This window comes from Notolepis coatsorum (genome assembly GCF_963971535.1).
Source record: "Notolepis coatsorum genome assembly, chromosome: 8".
In the NCBI taxonomy this organism is placed as follows: domain Eukaryota; kingdom Metazoa; phylum Chordata; class Actinopteri; order Aulopiformes; family Paralepididae; genus Notolepis; species Notolepis coatsorum.
The window spans coordinates 16,827,761-16,851,637 of NC_140172.1; the positions used below are offsets into that span (position 1 = coordinate 16,827,761).

At 47.5% G+C, this 23,877-nt stretch overlaps 1 protein-coding gene across 1 annotated transcript in view; it reads left to right on the forward strand.

Moving 5' to 3' along the window:
* Nucleotides 1-13,218: 13,218 nt before the first annotated feature.
* LOC311233348 (uncharacterized protein) overlaps nt 13,219-23,877 on the forward strand; it is a gene marked incomplete at its 5' end in the record, with an annotated part of 137,136 nt that continues 126,477 nt past the window's right edge. The window contains one exon of the mRNA XM_084320323.1: nt 13,219-13,348. Within this exon, the coding sequence (XP_084176449.1) occupies nt 13,219-13,348 (130 nt within the window). The remainder of the gene's footprint in view (nt 13,349-23,877) is intronic.

Sequence of the window (23,877 nt, forward strand, 5' to 3'; positions counted from 1 at the left end):
AGCAAGTCATAGGGAGACAGGGAGACGGGACAGGCGTTAGACAGCTCATGAGATTGTAGTAGGCGGACATAGCAATAGATACAAGTGGTAGGCATATATGTGAATGGAGTAGATATATGAAGTAGGCGTATTATGTGAATAGAATAGAAGTACTTAACCCAGCAATGAAACCGTGTTGACTGTTAATCTGTTAACAGTCTGTTAATACTGTTAATCAGTTGACAGGACCACGGACAGACGGCGGTGAATAACTGATCCAAGGCCTCGGAGGTGCATGCAGAGCAGTCACTACAATCTTGGCCAAGACCCCGAGGCATCCATCACCTTAGTCAGCGTCAGGAGACGGGCACTCAGAGAGAAGGGGGAAAGGGGGGGGGGAAGGGGGGGGGGGGGGGGGGGGGGGGGGGAAGAGTTAGAGAGTTCCCATGTTTGTGGTGCTGCAAAGGAGCAGACATGTAGTACCCTGTAGTGCCATGTAGTACCATGTAGTACCCCGTAGTGCCATGTAGTACCCTATAGTACCCTGTAGTGCCATGTAGTACCCTGTAGTACCCTGTAGTACCCTGTAGTACCCTGTAGTGTCATGTAGTACCCTGTAGTGCCCTGTGGTACCCTATAGCTAGGTATATATATGTATATATATACATAACCTATCGTTTCCTATACACACATTATCTAAAAACAACCTCCAACACCAATACCCTCATAACCCAATAAATAAATACATATACACAACCCAATAAATAAATATATGCACACCACACAACACAACACAATAAATAAATATATGTATGAATGGATATATGAATGTATGTATAAATGCATGTATGCTTAGATTAATGAATATGTATGCATGTTTGATTATGTATGAATGTATATGATGAGTGAATAATGATGTGTGTGTATGTGTGCGTGCGTGCTGCCCCGGCATCAGTGACAGACCCACTCTGTCACATTATCCCTATCGTCGACGCTGTCCACCCCCGTCACATGCAGGATGTCCAGATTGGTTTTTATTATGTTTTGTCAATCTGAAGAAGCAATTAAAAAACTAAAAAGGTTTAGTCTATTAATCATGCTAGAGTGGTCTGGGACCCCCATGCCAAGCCTAAAGGCCTTCCAGGGGGACACCTAAACATACAGTGTGAACAGATTAAACAACTACTCTTAGAATCAAATTTGGATTATTTATTTGTCTCTGAAACCTGGCTTCATGAGAACTCCCCAGCTGCTGCTCTGACTGTACCTGGCTATAATATATTTAGAGCGACCTGAAGGGAGATGGGGAGGTGTGGTGTTTTATGTTAAAGATAACATCCACTGTACCCAGATCCACTTTTCAGATAAGGAATTATAGTGTCTCCCAATAGGTGTAAAAAGTACCCAGAAATTATACTTAAGTGATAGTATGGGTACCGTCTCAAAATCGTACTCAAGTAAAAGTCAGAGTATCAGGCTAAAAACACAGTTGAGTAAAAGTTTAAAAGTTTCTACTTTTAAATGTACTTAAGTACTAAAAAGTTCAAGTTAAAACCTTTTTTCGGACTGTCTATTCTTCTGATAGCAGGTGTTTAATCAAAGATCCCCGCGTTCTAGTCTTGCACAAGGACCAATTAGCATGGGTATGTTTTTATTCTCTGAAATGTAATTGAGTAAAAGTACAAGTATACAAACCTAATAATACTTGAGTAAAGTACAAATCCCCCAAAACAGTACTTAAGTATTGTAATAAAGTACTTTACACCCCTGGTGTCTCCCCAAATGTCCTTTACCCTCCTAGGGCTGTACCGACCACCAGACTCCAAAGCTATATTTTCTGACCAGCTGAACACCATACTTAGAGAGTGCAACTTTGATAAAGAAGTACTTTTGATGGGAGATTTCAACATAAACTGGGAAGATAAACGTGGTAGAAAAGCCCTCAAACAACTTACAACTCAATTATATTTTGTTCAGATGATTAAAGGGCCAACTAGGATAAGACCCAAATCGACCTAGTGTTTAGTAACAAACCAGAGAGGATTACTAAATCATTACATTTAGTCACTGGCCTATCTGACCTTAACTGTTGACAGAGTCACTTATGGAGCGACAATAATTTGGCCATGACGACAAGTTTTCTCTCTTTAGCCTTTGGCATGGTTTATTATCACATTGCACACATCAGTACATGAGACCTTCTCTTTATGAGAGGCGACGGAGGAAAGAGACAGAGGGGGAGGTAACATCTCCTTTTATACCTCTTACCTGGCGCCAGCTTCAATAGCTCCGCCTATAGCGCCCTCTTGTGGAAACAGTTAGACAGTTACATGCAGTCATACATAACATATAACTTCAACATTAACAATTGTATCTGGAAAACTGTCTAATAATGGATTTATTCTGAAAAAAGCAGACCTACCTCAGAATCCCTAAGGCTGACCAAGGTCACTTTGAAGCAGCAATACATGGAATTGACTGGAGTGATATACGATCAGGGACTGATGTAGAAACTGACAGTCACCTGTTCCTCTCCACTATCAAATCTACGATGGACAGCTTTCTTAAAGAAATGAAATCCAAATGTTTCCAAAAGAGCACCCTCCCTTGGATAAACGAAAATATAAGATAGTCAATTAAAGAAAGAGATCATGCCCTAAAAGTAGCCCTTAAGTCCAACATGGAACACAACAAACGTTACAACCCTTAAGGTGACCAAAGAACTGAGACGGGCAAAGGCATCTGTTTTTATTGGCATAATCAATGAAGAAAATTGAAACAGTAAGCTGATTTGGGATAATATTGTAATAAAAAGTGGGTTACACCACAAGCAGGAGAAAATAGTTGGCAGGAGAAGCTGCTGTTGGTCAAAGCTCTTAAATAATAAAATGCACAACCGGGGTACAAAAGGTAACAATCTGATCTGGATGGTTAGCATAAATAATGAGACCAAAGTTCATATTCCTACCAGGGAGAACAGGGTTAACAGACATGGGGGGCAACCAGCCACAGTAAGGCTTCCATTAAGTTAAGGAAACCACTACACCTCGGGCTAAGCCTGATAGCCTAGCTTTAGAGCACACCACTAACCACGGCACGCTAACACCCTCTACAAGAGGCACTGCACATCAAACAATGCACACAATCAACCAGCACTGCAACCGACCATCACTGGTCCAATGTGAACACAGGGGACCACCTCCTGGTACTAGTTACCCCTCCCTCATCTGCTTCCCCCCGCCACCCTCCAATTAGTTAACATATAACAGGCCTGAAATATACCACAATACAAGAATGATATACAAAATACAATATGCTATACAATATATATATATTTTTATCCACTTTTTCTCCTCCTATTTTTCTGTATTTTTTCTCCCATCCCAATTTAGTCGTTATGCCAATTCACCCCTCCCCTTCCTGGTCGTTGTGCGCATGTGCCCCCAACTGGTCGGTCTAGGGAGCCCTGAAGTCTATCACATGCTTCCTCCGATACATAGGAGACAGCCAGTAGCCTCTTTTCACCTGGCAGCGAGGACTCTCATTGGTGAAGTGTAACGTGTGGGAGGTCACACTACCTTCACCATTTCCCTGCCTCGCTGTGCAGGCGCCCTGGCCAACCTGTAGGAGTCGCTGTTTACAACGACCAGGACCCACCCTCGCCGGGTTTCCCACCCGCTAACACTGCCAATTGTGTTAGTATGGACGGTCGGCCAAGCCGGAGGCACCACAGCTGGATTCGATCCCACTGTCTCTGTGGTGGTAGACAGACGCTTAGTCCGCTGCACTACCCGGCCGCCCATACTATAGCAGCTATACATAATATACAAAATACAATATGCCATACAATATTTAAAAGTGGACTTCACCCTCACGGGCGCGACTCCCCGGGAAAACGGCTTCGCTGGACGGCGTGTACCACAAGGCTGTAGGCTTCAATCAGGAAATCTCACTCTGCGTCCACAAGAAGGTCCCGAGTGCAGCGTATGGGAGCTATGCAGCGCAGCGCTCTCTCTCCCCGTCCCTGTCTGGCTCCAAAAGGTTAAGCCTCCCCTCCTCAGCACTAACAGGAACCTGGGGGCCGCTGGCTGTCTGTCTTCATCGCCGGCGGTCCTAACTGACCGTGACCTCACTCCCCCCAACATCCAACAGAGTGCTGACACTGTAGCGAGGTGCTCCCACCCCGACATGAGAGTCCCACTGTCTCTTTAGTGTTCAGCGTCTCATCCCATAATCAGGGAGTCCCTGCTCCTGACATCATCGCCCTGCAGCTCACTCACATCACAGTATTCTCCCCACTTTGCCAATAGCAAATTATGTATTTAATAACCTTAACCACTTTTAACTATGCTGTTATATTAAAATACTATACTATATGTAGCAGTCTGAAAATATTGTATATTATTCGAGACTGCTGACTGGTGTTTTATATTCCCTTTGTACACAAAGACATCATTGATATTCACACGAACAATGACACAAGCGTCCCCTTCCGAAGAGCACTGGAATATGGATTATAAATGACAGTACTGGATCATATTCTACAATGCGTTTCCCCTTGTGACTGGCAGGCGGGACCAGCAGGGGGCGGTAGCAGGCAGAGAGTGGCGGAGAGAGTTGGGAGGTGATATATGGAGGAGACAAACGGAAGACGCTCTCTTGGGCAGTGAACTTGGACAACGAGCAGTCGCAGCTAACAGGGGGTTTTGGGGAGCCCTGTTGCTGAAGTTATGCCAGAGGGCCCCGTGAGATAGCAACGGGTGATAACAAGTACTGGCTAGTGGACACGATATCCTAGCAGTACCAGCGATAGTATATGAACAATTAGTGCAGAGTCAGGCACTAGCAATCGGGTTATAATAGTTACTGTGTGCGGTATAAGTAACGTGCGGTTAACCGAGTATCCAAGTCCTTAACCATCGAGTTATAGTAGTTACTGTGTGCGGTATAGAGTGCGTGCACCAGGACGAGCGTGGGCCAACAACCAGTCTGCTCCGGCTGACTTCGACCAGACCTGCACCCGGCTGCCTGCATTCAGCCTGCTCCGGCTGACTTCAATCAGACCTGCACCAGGCTGCCTGCAGCTTACGGGAGTTCCTCCCATCCAGCAGGGGTCGTCATCGCTCAGCACGCGCTCCCAGCCGGCGCTGCCTCTCTGCCCAGCTCCGCCTGCTAACATCCTCGCCGAGAGCGTTCGACGCCATCTTGCCTCCCGGACAACAGTGGAGTGGCGAGGCGGCCATTTCGGATGAGTACAAATGAGCATTGATGCTCCCGATTTATTATACAGTACACAGAGTGGTGCAGCCTGCGGGCGAAAGTAACGTTGCTACTACCATTCCATAGGGGTACTCCGAACAATATATGCCGGCATTAAGATAGGACTTTACTGGTATTTTGTGGGCCCACTCTTTTGTTTTCGTTCCTTTTCTTTGAGCGTGATAAAATGTGTGTTTCCTAATATTTCCCATTCGGTGAACAATTCTCTTTCCTCCCTTATGTTCTCCCTTCCTTCCCCATATTACCGACCTGGAGCAGTATATGTAATCCCTTAGGGAAGGTGGATACTGTGTCCGGCCCAGACATGGGCAGCACTTAGTCCGGTTACCGTGAGAGCACTTGGTGCCTAGGTGTAATTATATAATTGATTTATGCCAGTGTAATCATTGTGTGTTGATACCCATGGTGCAATAATCACCAGACGTAGCTATGTTGTAACTAGGCCACATTACAATAACACTCATACGGAACGGGAGCACTGTGTGTGTGTCTTTTCTTGAGTCTGATTCTAATCCTTGATGTGGGTAATATATTGATTGATTGATTGATTGATTGATTGATTGATTGATTGAAAACTGTATTAACAGATTGCAGAATGGGTACAATACAGTACAGCTCAATACACACAATTGTTAAGGGGATGCAGACCAGAGAAAGACTTTCGTCTTGTTTACATCAGGGTCCCCCATTTTCAATTCATCAGGACATATATGACATACTTGACATACAGATAGTCAGTACTGCTACATCTATACATTTATGACATACTAGATTTGCAAATACAGTACTGTTTGTGATACAGAAGGAGTTAAGAAAAGGGAGTATATACATTTGACGTAGAAACTGTACATTGGAGGAGGTTGGGTGGGGGGGGTTGGGTACATTGGGATATTGACAACCATACTGGGTAATTTACATTGGAGGTGGTTGGGGGGGGGGGAGAAACACTGTATAAACAAGCAAAACTGTACAATTGAGGGGGGGGGGGAGACACTGTACAACCAAGCAAAATTGTACATTGGACTATTGACAAAACCATACTAGGTAAATGACTGTACATTGGAGGGGGTTGGGTTAGGATATTTACAGGGGCCAGTTTTGAATTGCAGTCTCCCGTAGGTGTCCCTTGAGAGAGGTTTTGAAAGTGGGTAGTGATCCACATTCCTTTACAGCTTTGGGTAGGGCGTTCCACATTGATGTGGCAAGTTCAAGTTCTTTAATAGTTGTCATACAGAAGTACAGAATACTTTCATACAAAATGCTTCTTACTGTTACGCTCCAGAGACAAACGTGTTTAGTCCCTTATTTGAGCCGAATCTGGGTTTAACATGATTTGTAGAGCTCCCTCTGGTGTTGTGATCGTGGTATTCACTGACCTTTGGGAAGTATTTTGACATGTACATGGGTACCTTGGTCGTGTAGTGTATCTTGTAGACCAGGCCCATTGCAAGTTGCTGTACTCTGTCGTCTACTCTAAGCCATCCTAGGTTGTCAAAGTGGGCAGGGGTGAGGTGGGTTCTAGGAGTAAGGTCACGCAGTAGTCTGACCAGTTTGTTTTGAGATGTTTGTAATTTTGTTTTTAGCGCCTTTGAGGTGCTTTGGTACCATGAGGTGCAAGCATAGTCGTAGTACCCCTGAATGAGTGCTCCTGCCAGAGTCTTCAGGGTATTCTTGTTTATCAGACAGGAGATCCGGTACAAGAATCGAGTTCGTTGGTTGACTTTTTTTATTACATTGGATGCCATTTTGTCACAGGAGAGATTAGCCTCTAGGATGGAACCCAGGTAGGTAATTTCATCTTTCCTTGTGACAATATTGTCACCCACTGTAACTGAGAAGCCGTCGGTCTTGCTGAGTTTGTTATTTGAACCGAAGAGAATGGACTCTGTTTTGCCCATGTGTAATGATAGTTTGTTATCAGCGAGCCATACGCAGATTCTGCCTAGTTCCGACTGAGGGTTTTTTCAACCTGTAACTTGTTTTTGTCAGAGACCAGCAGGGCTGAGTCGTCCACAAACAGGAACAAGTTGCAGTCACAAGCTGACGACATGTCATTTGCATAAATTAGGAACAGTAGCGGTCCTAGTATGCTTCCTTGTGGAACACCACAGCTCACTGTGAGGGGGGGGATAGGGTACCGTTTACCTCCACCATCTGTTCCCTCCCCTCAAGGTAGGATTGCATCCAGCTCACTGATAGACTATCAAAACCAATTGCTTTTAGCTTGTCAATCAGAATGGAGTGATTGACTGTGTCAAAGGCCTTTTGTAGGTCCAGCATGACCATGCCGCAGTATTTGCCCGCGTCCACCTCCTGTTTGATGTGGTCATTCAAATAGAGAAGGCATGTGTCAGTGGAGTGGGATGTTCTGAAGCCAGATTGGAATTCGTAGATTAGATTTTTTTCCGCTAGGTACTTTTCGACCTGTTCGTAGACTATTTTTTCCATGACTTTCGAGATGGAGGTGAGAATAGAAACAGGGCGGTAGTTGCCTGGGTCTAATTTGCTGCCCTTTTTGTGCAGAGGGGTCACCCTCGCAATTTTGAAGTCCTTGGGGACGTGTCCCTGTTTTATGGAGAGGTTTATTATGAGTGTGATGATTGGGGTGATAGCGGCTGCTGAGTCTCTGAGGAATTTGGAGGGGATGTTGTCATGGCCAGTGGCCTTGTTAGGTTGGAGGGCTCTCAGTTTATTGAGTACCTCATCTGTTGTTACCATTTCCAGCTTGAAGTCGTCCTTGCGGACCCCTAGGTTTTTGTAGTAAGCTACTATGTGTTCTACCCCATAAAGCCCTGAGTGGGAGGGTAGTTTGTTTACCAGTGTTGTGGCTATGTTTCTGAAGAAAATGTTTAAGTAATTGGCTACATCCAGCTTGTCTGTGATGAGCGTGTTGTCCGTTTTTATGTTTATGTTTGAGAATCTGGTTTTAAGTTTTTTACTGCATCCTAGTTGATTATTGAGTAATTTCCAAAGTTCACATGGTTTGTTTTTGTTTTCCTCAGTTTTGTCATTGATGAAATTCTTTTTTGCAGTTTTGATCATGGAGTTTACGTCGTTTCTTAGTCTGTTTCTTTCTAGTTTGAGTTCAGTCACGTGGGCTTGGAGTTCACTGCTCGTGCTTTTAGTAAGCTTTGACTGACTTTTACGAAACTCAGAGCATTTTTTGTCTCTGGTTTTCATAGCGGCCAGTATTTCGGAGTGCATCCACGGCTCAGCGCGATTTTTTACCCTGGTGGTTCTTAGGGGGGCCATGTCGTTTAGTATTGTTGAGAATTTGGTTTTGAAACCAAGCCATGTTTCTTCAACCAGTGTACCATTGAGTTCATCTGACCAGTCCAGACTCTCCAGTTCAAGGTTGAAGGCCTCGCTAGAGTAGGTTTTGAGGTCTCTAGATGTGACTGTTTTGTGGCAGCCAGCCTTTTGTTTTAGTTTTTTGCGGGTACAGAATATCATATAATGATCACTTAACCCGCATGCTATAACCCCTTTATTGGAGATCTTGGACTTGTCGGAGGTCAGAATGAGGTCAATGGTAGTCTGAGTTGATTCACATACACGTGTGGGTTGGGTGATTAGCTGGCTGAGGCCGTGCAGATCACAAAACCTACTGAATGACTTGAAGACGGGTGCATCTTTTCGTTGCATATCCGTGTTCCAGTCTCCAATAAGAATTTTGTCTACATCCTCAACTCCAGCCAAACACCCATCCAGTGTATCATAAAAGCCACTATGATCTGGCGGCCTGTAGATTGAGCCAACCAGTAGGGATTTCGCCCTTTCGAATAGGATTTCCACCCATACAGTTTCAATTGATTTATGATTCAGGTCATTTCTGTTGATGAATTTGGTGTCTTTGTGTATGTACATACAGACACCACCTCCATGTTTGTTCCTATCATTCCTGATTATTGAGTAGTTCTCAATCTCTATCTCTGGATCTTTTACAGAATTGTCAAGCTTAGTTTCTGAGAAGCACAGTATGTTAGCCTTACCATTTATGAATAATTGTTTGATTTCATCCAATTTGTTTTTTAAGCTGTTTATGTTGTTATTAACCCCTTCCTGGTCAACCTTCCCTTTTCCCATTGTAAGGTTTCTGGTGTTACAGAGGGAGGGTACTGCTTGCGGGGGGAACCAAGTTATTTATTTACCATTCGGTCATTAGGTGTGGGGGGGTGCTAGGGGACAATCGGGGAGAGTGAGGGCGTGTTGGGGAGTACTGCTCACTGCCCAAGAGAGAGGGAGGAAGACCAGAGTACCAGACCAGGTTTGTAAATCCTGGGCCTCACACACCCCACTGCCAGCCTCCAGTTGACGCTCCTGACCCCAAAGCCGGAGGTGCAGCTAGCCAGAGTTCTACTGTGTCTCGCTACCTATTGACCGTGTACCACAGTTCCCACGAAGCAGGGATAATCCACCCTGCTACATTTGGCGTCACGAACAGGATCTACATCCTACTCCACTCCCTCGTAAGTGACGACCAAGAGACCTAAGATGTCGGACAGCGACACCCCGAAGCCGGAGGTCAAAGCCGGGCCGTCCCGGGCAATCGATTGGTCGGAGGACGAGCTGGTCCTCCCCTCCGACAAGAGCTCCTCCCGGGGTTTAGTACACGCCGCGGCCGCGGAGAGACGAGAGGCCCCACCAAACGTCGACGCGCTGCAGGAAGCTATTCAGCAGCTCAAGGCAGGACAGGAACAGCTAGGTGCGCGCCAAGAGCAACTATTCCTGGCCTTCCAACAGGAACGTGACGCGCCCCGGAGAGGTGCCACTGGGCGGCGACGACGAGACGACGCGACCGCCGCCACACGGGAACCACCCCGCCGAGATGAAGAGGGCAGGCTGATCTGTTACGCCTGCAATCAGCCGGGCCACATCAGCAGGGATTGTCCCCGCTCAGCCCGTGGGCCATGCCTAGCCACTAACCCCGCCCCCGAAGCTCCGGGGCCGACAGGATACCGGCCCGGGTCACGAAGAGCAGTGGACGCCGTCGCAGCTGGAGTCACCGACTCGGCTACGGAGGGCATTGGGACGCAGGACGTTGATGACCGCCGTGCTGGGAGACCTGGCCTTCGACGTCCTGCTTGTCTACTTGGACGACGTCTTGGTGTTCGCCCGTGACTTCGAGAGCCATTGTCAGAAGTTGGACCTGGTGTTTGGACGACTGCGGGAACATGGGCTCAAACTCAAGCCCCGAAAGTGCTTCCTTCTGAAGACCGAGGTCAAATTCCTGGGACACGTCGTCTCCGCAGCCGGCATACAGGTCGACACCGACAAGGTGAAGGCGTTGGAGGGCTGGCCAGCGCCACGCTCAGCGAAGGAGGTGAGGCAGGTTATCGGGTTCCTGTCCTATTATCGACGGTTCGTGCCCTGCTTCGCCCAAGTGGCCCAGCCCCTGCATGCCCTGATGGGAAAAGAAAAGAAGGGGTTCGCTAAAGGCCGGCCCGAGGCCTTCAAGTGGACTCTGCAGTGTCAGACGGCCTTCGATCATCTGTGGGAGTGCCTCTTGACGCCTCCGGTGCTGGCCTACCCCGACCTCCAACTCCCCTTCATAGTGACCACAGACGGGAGCTATTTGGGACTGGGAGCAGTACTAAGCCAGAAGCAAGAGGGCGTGGAGCGAGTCATCGCCTTTGCGAGCCGAGGTCTGCGGGGGTCCGAAAGGAATGACCAAAATTATAGCGCGTTCAAGCTGGAACTCCTCGCCCTGAAGTGGGCAGTCACTGAGAAGTTCCGAGACCTCTTGATGTACGCCCAGTTCACCGTGATCACCGACCATAACCCACTGAAACACCTAGGTACGGCCAACCTGGGAGCAGTGGAGCAGCGCTGGAACGCTCAGCTCGCAGATTACGACTTTGTGGTCCAGTACAAGCCTGGTCGACTCAACCAGAACGCCGACGCCCTGTCTCGCATGCCGATGCGGACCGAACCTGAGGTAGAAGACACCGAAAAAGACTTCCTAACAATACCCGCGACCGGCACTCACACCCGTCAGGGTCTACCGGAACGGACCGCCTCCTTGTGCGCCCCCGCCTCAGTCGCCCGCGATGGCTACGTCCTGGTCCCAGGGGAAGAAGTACGGGCCCTGCTAGGCCCCGAGAGACCGACCGAGACATGGGAGGTTAGGGAGGAGGTAGGCACTCCGAACCTCTAGCCTCTAACAGGCGGCGGTGGGACTGCGAAGTCCCGAGGGCACGTTAAAATATGTCATATAGTGCTGGGGAGAGACTGAAGGGCCCCCGTGTCTGATGAGGTATGAATCAACATACCACCGTGGTACCGTCTAGTCGGCGTGTGTGTCGCACACGCAAGTGTGGGGGCAACACGTGGTACGTGGATGACAGTCCACACCTAGCAGACGTGCACAGGCACCTCTGTGAACAGGCAAGGCGGGTGAAAACGGTCAAAGTTTCCATACCCAAAGCAAAGTGGGGTGGGGATCAGACCGTCGGTTCTTACCTGGGTGGCCAACCACTACGGGGTCTAGGATCGCTATCGACTGGGTCACCTGCCAGTCGGATCGCATATGGCAGTAAGACCATGGTGATGGCCGCCGCGTTCGGCTCAATGTACAGTCAGGCCACTATAAGCTGAAACCGAATGAGTTAGTAAGCGAGTAGTGTTTCTGTGATCGGTGTTTTTGAAAAGAAATGCCGGGAAGCAGAAAGCTAAGGCTTGTCCGTCCAGAGGAGTCTGGATGGTAAAGCCTAGGGGTGGAAAGGGACCTAGCCTGGAACTGCGCCCTGGTAAGGGAGGTTCAAAGGGTCAAAGTGCCCGAGCGCCAGCGCTTATCGGATAGCAACACAGAAAGGGAACAGCGGGTATGGCGGAAATGCGGCAGCTACAGGCGGACGATCCCGAGTTGGGTCCGGTGTGGCGGGCAGTGACCCGGGGAGTCCCCCCCACCAAAGTACAGTTAAAAGAGGGAGACCCGAGACTCCGCAAGTTATACGGGCAGTGGGAGCGGTTCCGTCTGCACCAACAAGTACTGTTTCGACGAGTCAGTGACCCCCGGGACGGGGAGGAGGTTCTGCAGCTGGTGGTGCCCACGGCCCTGCGACGGAGGATCTACGAGACCCAACACGAAGATGGAGGACACTACGGAGGGCAAGGGACAGTGGACCTGATGAGGCGAAGTTATTACTGGACCGGGATGGCAGAAGAGGTGAAGAAATGGGTGCAGCAATGCAAGCAATGCGCATTAGCCCGGGACGTGTTTCCTAAAGCCCAGGCCCTGATGACCTGCACCAACGTGACAGCCCCCATGGAGGTCCTTGCTATGGACTTTACCGTGACCTGCTCTTCGGAAGAGACGCCCGAATGCCCCGAGATGTCCTGGGGGGACGAGACGTCATCCAGGAGGGAGCGGGGGACCTAGACGAGTGGGTACAGGGTCATCACGAGCGATTAAAGGCTGCTGCAGAGGCCGCCGAGGCCACAGCGAAGCAGGCGTCTCATCGACGCAAGAGGATTTACGACAGGAAGAGCAGAGGTGCACTCCTGCGGGCAGGGGACCGAGTCCTGATACGCGACCACCGGACCCGGGGCCGTAACTAGATACAAGACAAGTGGGAGCCTACGTCGTACGTGGTAGTGAAGCAGAGCCACGAAGGGACACCCGTGTTCACAGTCAGGCCCGAAACAGGGGGCCCCGAGAGGACCGTGCATCGAGACCAGCTCAAGACCTGTCCGTTTCCAGCCTCCGACCAAGAAGCAAGGGTGAGGGCCCCTCGACAGACCCCTGTGGCGCTGCGGAGCTTGTCCGAATCAGACAGTGGAGATGCTTTCGGGTGCCGCCAAGAACCGCATCCTAGGGCGTGTAACCACCCCAGGCCCGTGCGGGACGTCCCGGAAGAGGCAGCGAACGCTGGGTCAGACGCGGAGTCGACCCCATCGGGAGAAGAGGGGGAGGAAGGCGGAGACGGAGTCGAAGAGGAGGCCGCGGGCGGTCCACCGATGGCCCCGGAGGGCGAGGCCGTGGTCCATGACCCACCTACAGACACAGAAGAATCCGACGCGGAGTCGGAGGTGGGGGGAGTGGAACCCCCCAGAGTGGAACCAGCCCGGCCCCACAGGAGCACCAGAGGTCGGCTACCCATTCGGTATCGCCAGGACTACGTGCACAAGAGTGTGTTTGTTGAACAGTGTGTCCAGCTCATGAAGGAGTGTGTGAAACTGTTAGCATAAGGTACGAGTGTCGATCGATGTGTGAAACTGTTGGTCTCAGGACCGTTTTCATGCATGCGTTGGTTGTTGTTGTTGTTAACTTGCAGAGGACTTAGCAAGTTCAAAGTGGGGGGAAATGTAGCAGTCTAAAAATATTGTATATTATTCGAGACTGCTGACTGGTGTTTTATATTCCCTTTGTACACAAAGACATCATTGATATTCACACGAACAATGACACAAGCGTCCCCTTCCGAAGAGCACTGGAATATGGATTATAAATGACAGTACTGGATCATATTCTACAATGCGTTTCCCCTTGTGACTGGCAGGCGGGACCAGCAGGGGGCGGTAGCAGGCAGAGAGTGGCGGAGAGAGTTGGGAGGTGATATATGGAGGAGACAAACGGAAGACGCTCTCTTCGGCAGTGAACTTGGACAACGAGCAGTCGCAGCTAACAGGGGCTCTGGAGAGCCCTGTTGCTGAAGTTATGCCAGAGGGCCCCGTGAGATAGCAACGGGTGATAACAAGTACTGGCTAGTGGACACGATATCCTAGCAGTACCAGCGATAGTATATGAACAATTAGTGCAGAGTCAGGCACTAGCAATCGGGTTATAATAGTTACTGTGTGCGGTATAAGTAACGTGCGGTTAACCGAGTATCCAAGTCCTTAACCATCGAGTTATAGTAGTTACTGTGTGCGGTATAGAGTGCGCGCACCAGGACGAGCGTGGGCCAACAACCAGTCTGCTCCGGCTGACTTCGACCAGACCTGCACCCGGCTGCCTGCATTCAGTCTGCTCCGGCTGACTTCAATCAGACCTGCACCAGGCTGCCTGCAGCTTACGGGAGTTCCTCCCATCCAGCAGGGGTCGTCATCGCTCAGCACGTGCTCTCAGCCGGCGCTGCCTCTCTGCCCAGCTCCGCCTGCTAACATCCTCGCCGAGAGCGTTCAACGCCATCTTGCCTTCCGGACAACAGTGGAGTGGCGAGGCGGCCATTTCGGATGAGTACAAATGAGCATTGATGCTCCCGATTTATTATACAGTACACAGAGTGGTGCAGCCTGCGGGCGAAAGTAACGTTGCTACTACCATTCCATAGGGGTACCCCGAACAATATATGCCGGCATTAAGATAGGACTTTACTGGTATTTTGTGGGCCCACTCTTTTGTTTTCGTTCCTTTTCTTTGAGCGTGATACAATGTGTGTTTCCTAATATTTCCCATTCGGTGAACAATTCTCTTTCCTCCCTTATGTTCTCCCTTCCTTCCCCATATTACCGACCTGGAGCAGTATATGTAATCCCTTAGGGAAGGTGGATACTGTGTCCGGCCCAGACGTGGGCAGCACTTAGTCCGGTTACCGTGAGAGCACTTGGTGCCTAGGTGTAATTATATAATTGATTTATGCCAGTGTAATCATTGTGTGTTGATACCCATGGTGCAATAATCACCAGACGTAGCTATGTTGTAACTAGGCCACGTTACAATAACACTCATACAGAACGGGAGCACTGTGTGTGTGTCTTTTCTTGAGTCTGATTCTAATCCTTGATGTGGGTAATATATCTGTTATTAACCCCTTCCTGGTCAACCTTCCCTTTTCCCATTGTAAGGTTTCTGGTGTTACAGAGGGAGGGTACTGCTTGCGGGGGGAACCAAGTTATTTATTTACCATTCGGTCATTAGGTGTGGGGGGGTGCTAGGGGACAATCGGGGAGAGTGAGGGCGTGTTGGGGAGTACTGCTGACTGCCCAAGAGAGAGGGAGGAAGACCAGAGTACCAGACCAGGTTTGTAAATCCTGGGCCTCACACACCCCACTGCCAGCCTCCAGTTGACGCTCCTGACCCCAAAACCGGAGGTGCAGCTAGCCAGAGTTCTACTGTGTCTCGCTACCTATTGACCGTGTACCACAGTTCCCATGAAGCAGGGATAATCCACCCTGCTACATATATTATAAGTATGCTCTTAAAATGTGTCTCTCTATTCTGTTTTTACCTGGCATTTAACATCTTGCCTAGGGACTGCAGTTGGGGACTAGCTACCCAGCTAACACTGGCGTATTTATAGTGGTGGTACTTTGTCTCATTACTGTTGAATAATGTGCATTGTCCCTATTCAAATAAATGAAATAAAAACTCACCTAGGGCACCAAATTTAACACTTTGATTACCAGCCATGTGGTGCGCCTTACCCCCGTTGAATGCCACCACCCACTTCAATGATAGCATTGTGAACGCATAATCTCTGTGTGAATAATTTTCCTGCCTATTTATGAATCGTTTTCAAATAAACGCTAGATTATCGATAGTATATGTGTACTTATGCACGCTATAGAAGCGATCTGAAAAATATATTCTCACGCACACGCTGATATATAGGTCAAAACAGATCCGATTACCCCAAGACTGGTAAAATAAATGTCTTACCTCAGATGTTATCCAAAAAGATTATTCCAATTCCTGATCGCCATTCCAAATATCGATTGCGTTTATTGATTCAGCGTTGGGTACTGTAAATATGTATTCCACACGTTTTCCGGCTCGGCGATCAACTTGGGTCTCTTCAGATGCCTCGCCGGAGAAGTAACATGAGGAGGCTAGACCCCCCCCCCCCCCCCCCCATCAGTCTAACTCTAAACCAATGGGGTGCAGTTACACAGGGGGAGACGATAGGGGGCGGTATTTTCCCAATTGAGCTCAGATAGAGTCTGCAACACTAGCGTGAGGCTCGATTGATGAAATATGAATTCAAATCGCTAATATGAAAAATATACGACAAACAAACGCTATATAGCGTTGGTGGCACTCAACTGGCGGCATGAACTAACGACAAAACGCGTCCGTGGCACTCAAAGTGTTAACAGGGCTGACCCTGCTTTCTGTTAAAGTGACGCTAAGTAGTTATCTTAAATGGTTGAAAGAAGCTGAAAGAGGTCGAATTGAAAGCCAGGTACTGAATTACTTTTCACCTGCTAAAGCTCATAAAGCAAACTGTAATGGCCTGTTCAGGAGGCTCAATGGACTCAGATTGCTGTCTGCTTCTATGACATCATCCTTATCTACAGATCTACATGTGAAGAGACCAGTGGTGACTGACAGGAAGATTATCCACCTCCAGGGGAGGAAACTAACTTTTTGGCTTACCAGCCAACTGGCGAGTATCTGATTTTTTTTACCAGCCAAACAGATTTTTTACCAGACAAAAAAAATCGCTAATTGTGATAATTACTTCTTTGTATGTCTTCGTCTAAATTGATAATCACACCGTGTCTCTACTCTTTAAAATATTTATTAGCATAAAACATTAATCTCTACTCTTCACAATATTAGCATAAAACATATTAACATGAAAGAGGTATCTATTCTGGACTGGGTTGGGCTGAACTGGGCAGTGAAAGATGCTGGGTTGGACTGGGTTTGGCAGTGAAAGAAAAACACCGAAGTATGTTGTGAAGTGTATAGATAGATGTGAAATGTATAGATGTAGCAGTAGTCTATCTGCATGTCATACTGTATGTTATGATGAATTGAAAATGGGGGACCCTGATGTAAACAAGACGAAAGTCTTTCTCTGGTCTGCATCCCCTTAACAATTGTGTGTATTGAGCCGTACTGTATTGTACCCATTCTGCAATCTGTTAATAAAGTTTTCAATCAATCAATCAAGTTAACTTTGAACATCGGTTGTCAAGCCTCGTCAATGTTGTGTATGCATCTGGGTAGGCACACTGTGCCTTTAAGACAGCACGGTGGTCTTACGACAGTGCTGTGAATGAATGAATGAATGAATGAAAACTTTATTTAACAGATTGCAGAATGGGTACAATACAGTACGGCTCAATACATACAATTGTTAAGGGGATGCAGACCTGAGAAAGACGTTTGTCTTGTTTCCATCAGGGTCCCCCATTTTCAATTCATATAGACATATATGACATACATGACATACAGATAGTCAGTACTGCTACATCTATACATTTATGAGTCGACATACCAGATTTGCAAATACAGTACTGTTTGTGATACAGAAGGAGTCAAGAAAAGGGAGTATATACATTTGACGTAGAAACTGTACATTGGAGGAGGTTGGGTGGGGGGGGTTGGGTACCTTGGGATATTGACAACCATACTGGGTAATTTACATTGGAGGTGGTTGGGGGGGGGGGGGCCGGGGGGCACACTGTATAAACAAGTAACACTGTACATTGAGGGGGGGGGGGGAGGAGACACTGTACAAACAAACACAATTGTACATTGAACTATTGACAAAACCATACTAGGTAAATGACTGTACATTGGAGGGGGTTGGGTTAGGATATTTACAGGGGCCAGTGTTGAATTGCAGTCTCCCGTAGGTGTCCCTTGAGAGAGGTTTTGAAAGTGGGTAGTGATCCACATTCCTTTACAGCTTTGGGTAGGGCGTTCCACATTGACGTGGCATAATTGCGAAACGTGTTTAGTCCCTTATTTGAGCCGAATCTGGGTTTAACATGATTTGTGGAGCTCCCTCTGGTGTTGTGATCGTGGTATTCACTGACCTTTGGGAAGTATTTTGACATGTACATGGGTACCTTGGTCGTGTAGTGTATCTTGTAGACCAGGCCCATTGCAAGTTGTTGTACTCTGTCGTCTACTCTAAGCCATCCTAGGTTGTCAAAGTGGGCAGGGGTGAGGTGGGTTCTAGGAGTAAGGTCAAGCAGTAGTCTGACCAGTTTGTTTTGAGATGTTTGTAAATTTGTTTTTAGCGCCTTTGAGGTGCTTTGGTACCATGAGGTGCAAGCATAGTCGTAGTACCCCTGAATGAGTGCTCCTGCCAGAGTCTTCAGGGTGTTCTTGTTTACCAGAGAGGAGATCCGGTACAAGAATCGAGTTCGTTGGTTGACTTTTTTTATTACATTGGATGCCATTTTGTCACAGGAGAGATTAGCCTCTAGGATGGAACCCAGGTAGGTAATTTCATCTTTCCTTGTGACAATATTGTCACCCACTGTAACTGAGAAGCCGTCGGTCTTGCTGAGTTTGTTATTTGAACCGAAGAGAATGGACTCTGTTTTGCCCATGTGTAATGATAGTTTGTTATCAGCGAGCCATATGCAGATTCTGCCTAGTTCCGAGCTGAGGGTTTTTTCAACCTGTAACTTGTTCTTGTCAGAGACCAGCAGGGCTGAGTCGTCCGCAAACAGGAACAAGTTGCAGTCACAAGCTGACGACATGTCATTTGCATAAATTAGGAACAGTAGCGGTCGTAGTATGCTTCCTTGTGGAACACCACAGCTCACTGTGAGGGGGGGGGATAGGGTACCGTTTACCTCCACCATCTGTTCCCTCCCCTCAAGGTAGGATTGCATCCAGCTCACTGATAGACTATCAAAACCAATTGCTTTTAGCTTGTCAATCAGAATGGAGTGATTGACCGTGTCAAAGGCCTTTTGTAGGTCCAGCATGACCATGCCGCAGTATTTGCCTGCGTCCACCTCTTGTTTGATGTGGTCATTCAAATAGAGAAGGCATGTGTCAGTGGAGTGGGATGTTCTGAAGCCAGATTGGAATTCGTAGATTAGATTTTTTTCCGCTAGGTACTTTTCGACCTGTTCGTAGACTATTTTTTCCATGACTTTCGAGATGGAGGTGAGAATAGAAACAGGGCGGTAGTTGCCTGGGTCTAATTTGCTGCCCTTTTTGTGCAGAGGGGTCACCCTCGCAATTTTGAAGTCCTTGGGGACGTGTCCCTGTTTTATGGAGAGGTTTATTATGTGTGTGATGATTGGTGTGATGGCGGCTGCTGAGTCTCTGAGGAATTTGGAGTACCGTCAAGTGTTGTGGTAACGTCAGTTGGGTTGGTGTGCTGTTGTGCACAGTGCACTGGTTGAGCTAGCCCCTTTCGTGACTGCGATGTGCAAGCCAGGGGCTTTTGAGCATGAAATAAAATGTCTAACCTTACGTCGTAGTCCGGTGCTTTTTTGGAAACATTATAGTCATAACAGATACACCTATAGCTGGCTGCTTTGAGCACACAGGGCTAACGTTAGCTAGCAAGCAGCTATCGCTAAAACGCTAACTAGAAGCTAACCACTGTATACAGTTCCAGTAGACTAACATTACACCTCTGTGATTTAAATGTGTCCTGACTCCTTAGTAACTTATACTCGAGGGTTGTACTAGGGTTGGATGCAGTTCCCCGTTGGTCAGTCTGTCTGTTTTCCATCTTCTGCTGTGTTTAACATTATCCGTTTGAGAGTGCTCCTGATGGCTAGCCTAGTAACGCAGGACTTTTATTAAACATTATATGTCCGCGGGTGGTCTTGTGCAGTGCTCTCGTGGCACTGTCAACTAAAGCGAGCACTCAGAAGACGCGCACCGTTTGCCAGTGCAGTGATTGCAGAATGTTTTTTTTTTGTATACTCGCCAGACTGGCGAGTGGTCTTCATGAATCACTCGCCAAACGTAAAAAATACTCGCATTTGGCGAGTAAAGTGGCCTAATTTCCTCCCCTGTCCACCTCCAATCAATAAGTGATAATCACATGTGAAGCTCACAGGTCAAACCACCGGCCGATGGAGCCAAGTTGAAACCAAGAGTCTGGCTGAGACTGATGGTTGGTCAGAGGTCAGAGGTAAACTAAGTGTATTTGAAGTTACTGGCCAGTAAGAACAAACACAGTTACAGAGTACAACAGTGGCTTTCTGGTCCTGGAGTGCTGCCGAATGAGAATAGTACACAGATATTTATTCCTAGGGTAGGTGGCCTTCACATATCTGGTAGTACAAGGGAGTCTGCATATGTCTGGAAACAAGGTGGAGTCCCTCCTCTCTGCCGTGACCCCCCCCCCCCCCCCACCAGTCAATTGGGTGGAGCCCCTCCTCTCTGCCGTGACCCCCCCCCCTCTTTGAGGTCTCTTTGTGGACAGTCTCTGTACCAGTGTCCCTCCTCTCTGGTTCAATTCCCACTCCTCCCGGGCAGCATGTCGAAGTGTCCTTGAGCAAGGCACTTAACCCCTAATTGCTCCCGATGTGCAGGTTGGCACCTTGCATGGTCACCTCTGCCATCTGTGTGTGAATGTGTGAGTGAATGGGTGAAATGTGAGGAACAAATTGTAAAGCTTTGGATAAAAGCTGTTCTGTAAATGCACCATTTACCATTTACCTGCTTCCTGCAGTGTTTTCCATTGATGACCCGATGCAGGAGTTCTTCACCTTGACACACAGCGTGGTCCTTGTCCATAACCTAACCTTGTCCATAACCTAACCATAACACTCCTAGTCTATAACCTAACCTTAACACTCCTTGTCTATAACCTAACCATAACACTCCTAGTCCTTAACCTAACCATAACCTAACCATAACACTCTTTGTCCATAACCTAACCATAACACTCTTTGTCCATAACCTAACCTTGTCCATAACCTAACCGTAACACTCTTTGTCCATAGCCTAACCTTGTCCATACATTTACATTTAGTCATTTAGCTGACGCTTTTATCCAAAGCGACTTACAAGTTCTGTACGACATGTCATCAGGAAAGGTACAACTCTATCAGCTGAGTAACAATGTTCATCAAAGTGTTGCGTGCTACAGTGTAGGTTAGTTTATTAGGACAAGTGCATGACAGTAAGGTTAGTTAGGGTTAGATTCTTTTATTTCTTTAATTTTTTTTTCAGATAATGGTTGAAGTGCGTCTTTAGACGACGGCGAAAGATTAGACGGGTTTCGGCTGTCCTAACTGGGGTGGGTAGTTCATTCCACCATTGTGGGGCAAGGACTGAGAATAGGCGACTTCTCTTTGATGACCCTTCCGGAGCTTGGATAGGAGTAGGTCTGAGGCGGCCAGAAGATGCAGAGCGTAGGGGTCTTGAGGGTGTGTAGTTAGAGACCATTGACCGGAGGTAGTCGGGAGCGGTTCCCTTCGCCACACGGTATGCTAGGCCTTGAAGCGGATTCGTGCAGCAATGGGGAGCCAGTGCAGGTCCGTAAGAAGTGGGGTGACATGGGCCGACTTCGGTAGGTTTGAGATCAGGCGGGCCGCTGCGTTCTGAATGAGTTGAAGAGGCTTGGTGGCAGTGGCCTGGAGGCCAGCAAGCAGTGCGTTGCAGTAGTCGAGGCGGGAGATGACGAAGAGTTGGGTGGCTTCTTTTGTCAAGAAGGGGCGGATCCTTCTGACGTTGCTCAGGAGGAATCTACAGGTTCTGGTTGTCGCTGCGATGTGAGCAGAGAAGTTCAACGGGTCGTCGAGGACAACACCAAGGTTCTTGGCGGTCGGGGACGCGGTCACAGCTGCATTCTCGACTGTGATGGAAAGGTCGGTCATGGGGGAGGATTTGGCCGGCAGGTGTAGCAATTCTGTTTAGCTTAGGTTCAGTTTGAGGTAGTTGGTCGTCATCCAGGCGGAGATGTCAGATAGACAGGGCGAGTTCCGCTCAGAGACGTGGATATCTGAGGGAGGGAAGGAGAGGAAGAGTTGAGTATCATCGGCATAACAATGATACGAGAAGGCATGAGACGTGATAATGTTATCCGGTGATTTAGTGTAGAGGGAGAAGAGAAGGGGTCCTAGGACGGCCCATGGGGACATTAACGTGTGTTGTCTGGCCTTACAAATAAATTTGATTTGATTTAGGACCGAGCCCTGGGGGACACCCCCATAGCCTAACCATAACACTCCTTGTCCATAACCTAACCTTGTCCATAACCTAACCTTAACACTCTGTAGGAGGCCTTTTTTAGTTATTTCATCTTTGAGTTTGTATCATGAAATCATTTGAACTATGAATTATAAAAATGCAGAGTTTATGAATTATGAAATATGAAAACTGATGATTATTGATTATTTGATTGACAAGTCATGATATGATTTACACTGATTATGGTTATTGTAATTCCTATGATTTTAAACAATATGTGTACTTCCCATTTAAGAGACGTACCTGAGCTATTCACCTGTATGGTTTACCTTGATAAAGGGTGGTGGCTTGGGTGGGAGAGGAGGACCGGGAAAGCAAAACACTTTTTCTACTGCATTATGAGATGATTGATTGATTGAATTTATTTGACAATCTAAAATTACATACAATACCGGTACACAACATGTACAGCCATCACATATAATCTAAAATCGTCGATGATTAAAACACAATAAAACCTTACGGTTTACTTCCATTGTGGTCCTCACAATGGACAATGGACAAGATGACTACTGTAGTATGCACTATGCACAAATAAGACATATAAATACAGTTTCCAAGCATTGTGGAAATGTAAATATGAATAAAGAAAATGCAATAACACAAACAAACACAATGTCTACAGCACACCTGCATATATCATTATCCTGTGTGACTAAGCCATTTCTTCATATCTTTTTTCTTTCTGAGTCAATACTTTTTATGGACACTGGCAGTTTAATCCACTCACAGGCTGCAAAAGGTACCGAAAGGTATTTCCCCCCATTGAGCTCTTGAAATTGCAATTAAAGTTAAACTGCCCCTGGTTGCATAGGAGTGGGTGTCCCTAAAGCACATAAAATAATTTGATAAATATGAGGAGACCCTATTGTACATTATTTTATGGGTAAGGCCCAACTTAATTTGAATAACCCGTTTTTCCACTGGGAGCCAGTTAAGATGATTATGAGAGTTTTGTTTGTTATGCAGATCGGAAATAAATTATGGATTCATTGTATACAGCCAAACGGATGGATCAAACTCTTATAGACTAGGTTATTCCCTTAGTGGAAGTGGCAAGTAAGAAAACATTTTCCTTGTCTATAGCCTAACCTTAACACTCGTTGTCCATAACTAACCTTGTCCATAGCCTAACCATAACACTCCTTGTCTATAACCTAACCTTGTCCATAGCCTAACCATAACACTCCTTGTCTATAATCAAATTTGCTGATGACACAGTAGTGGTGGGCCTGATCTCTGCCAACGACGAAAGGGCCTACCTGGAAGAGGTAGAGAACCTGTCACAGTGGTGTCAGGAGAACTGCCTCTCCCTGAACGTCAGCAAAACAAAAGAGATGATTGTGGACTTCAGGAGGTCGGGGGTCAAGGACTACAGCCCCCTCAGCATCGACGGGGCACCGGTTGAGAGAGTGAACAGTTTCAAGTACCTCGGAGCCCACATATCCGAGGACTTGACATGGACCACACACATTGACAGTGTTGTGAAGAAGGCACGACAACGCCTCTACTTCCTCAGGCGCCTAAGGAAGTTCCAAGTCAGTCAGAAGATCCTTAGGAACTTCTACTCATGTACAATAGAGAGCATCCTGACCGGCAACATCACCTCCTGGTTTGGGAATAGCACTGCACAAGACCGTAGCAGACTACAAAGAGTGACACGTTCAGCCGAACGCACAATTGGAGGGGGGCTTCCCACCCTCCAGAACATTTACAACAAGCGGTGCAAGGGGAAGGCTAAGAGAATTATTAAGGACTCGAGC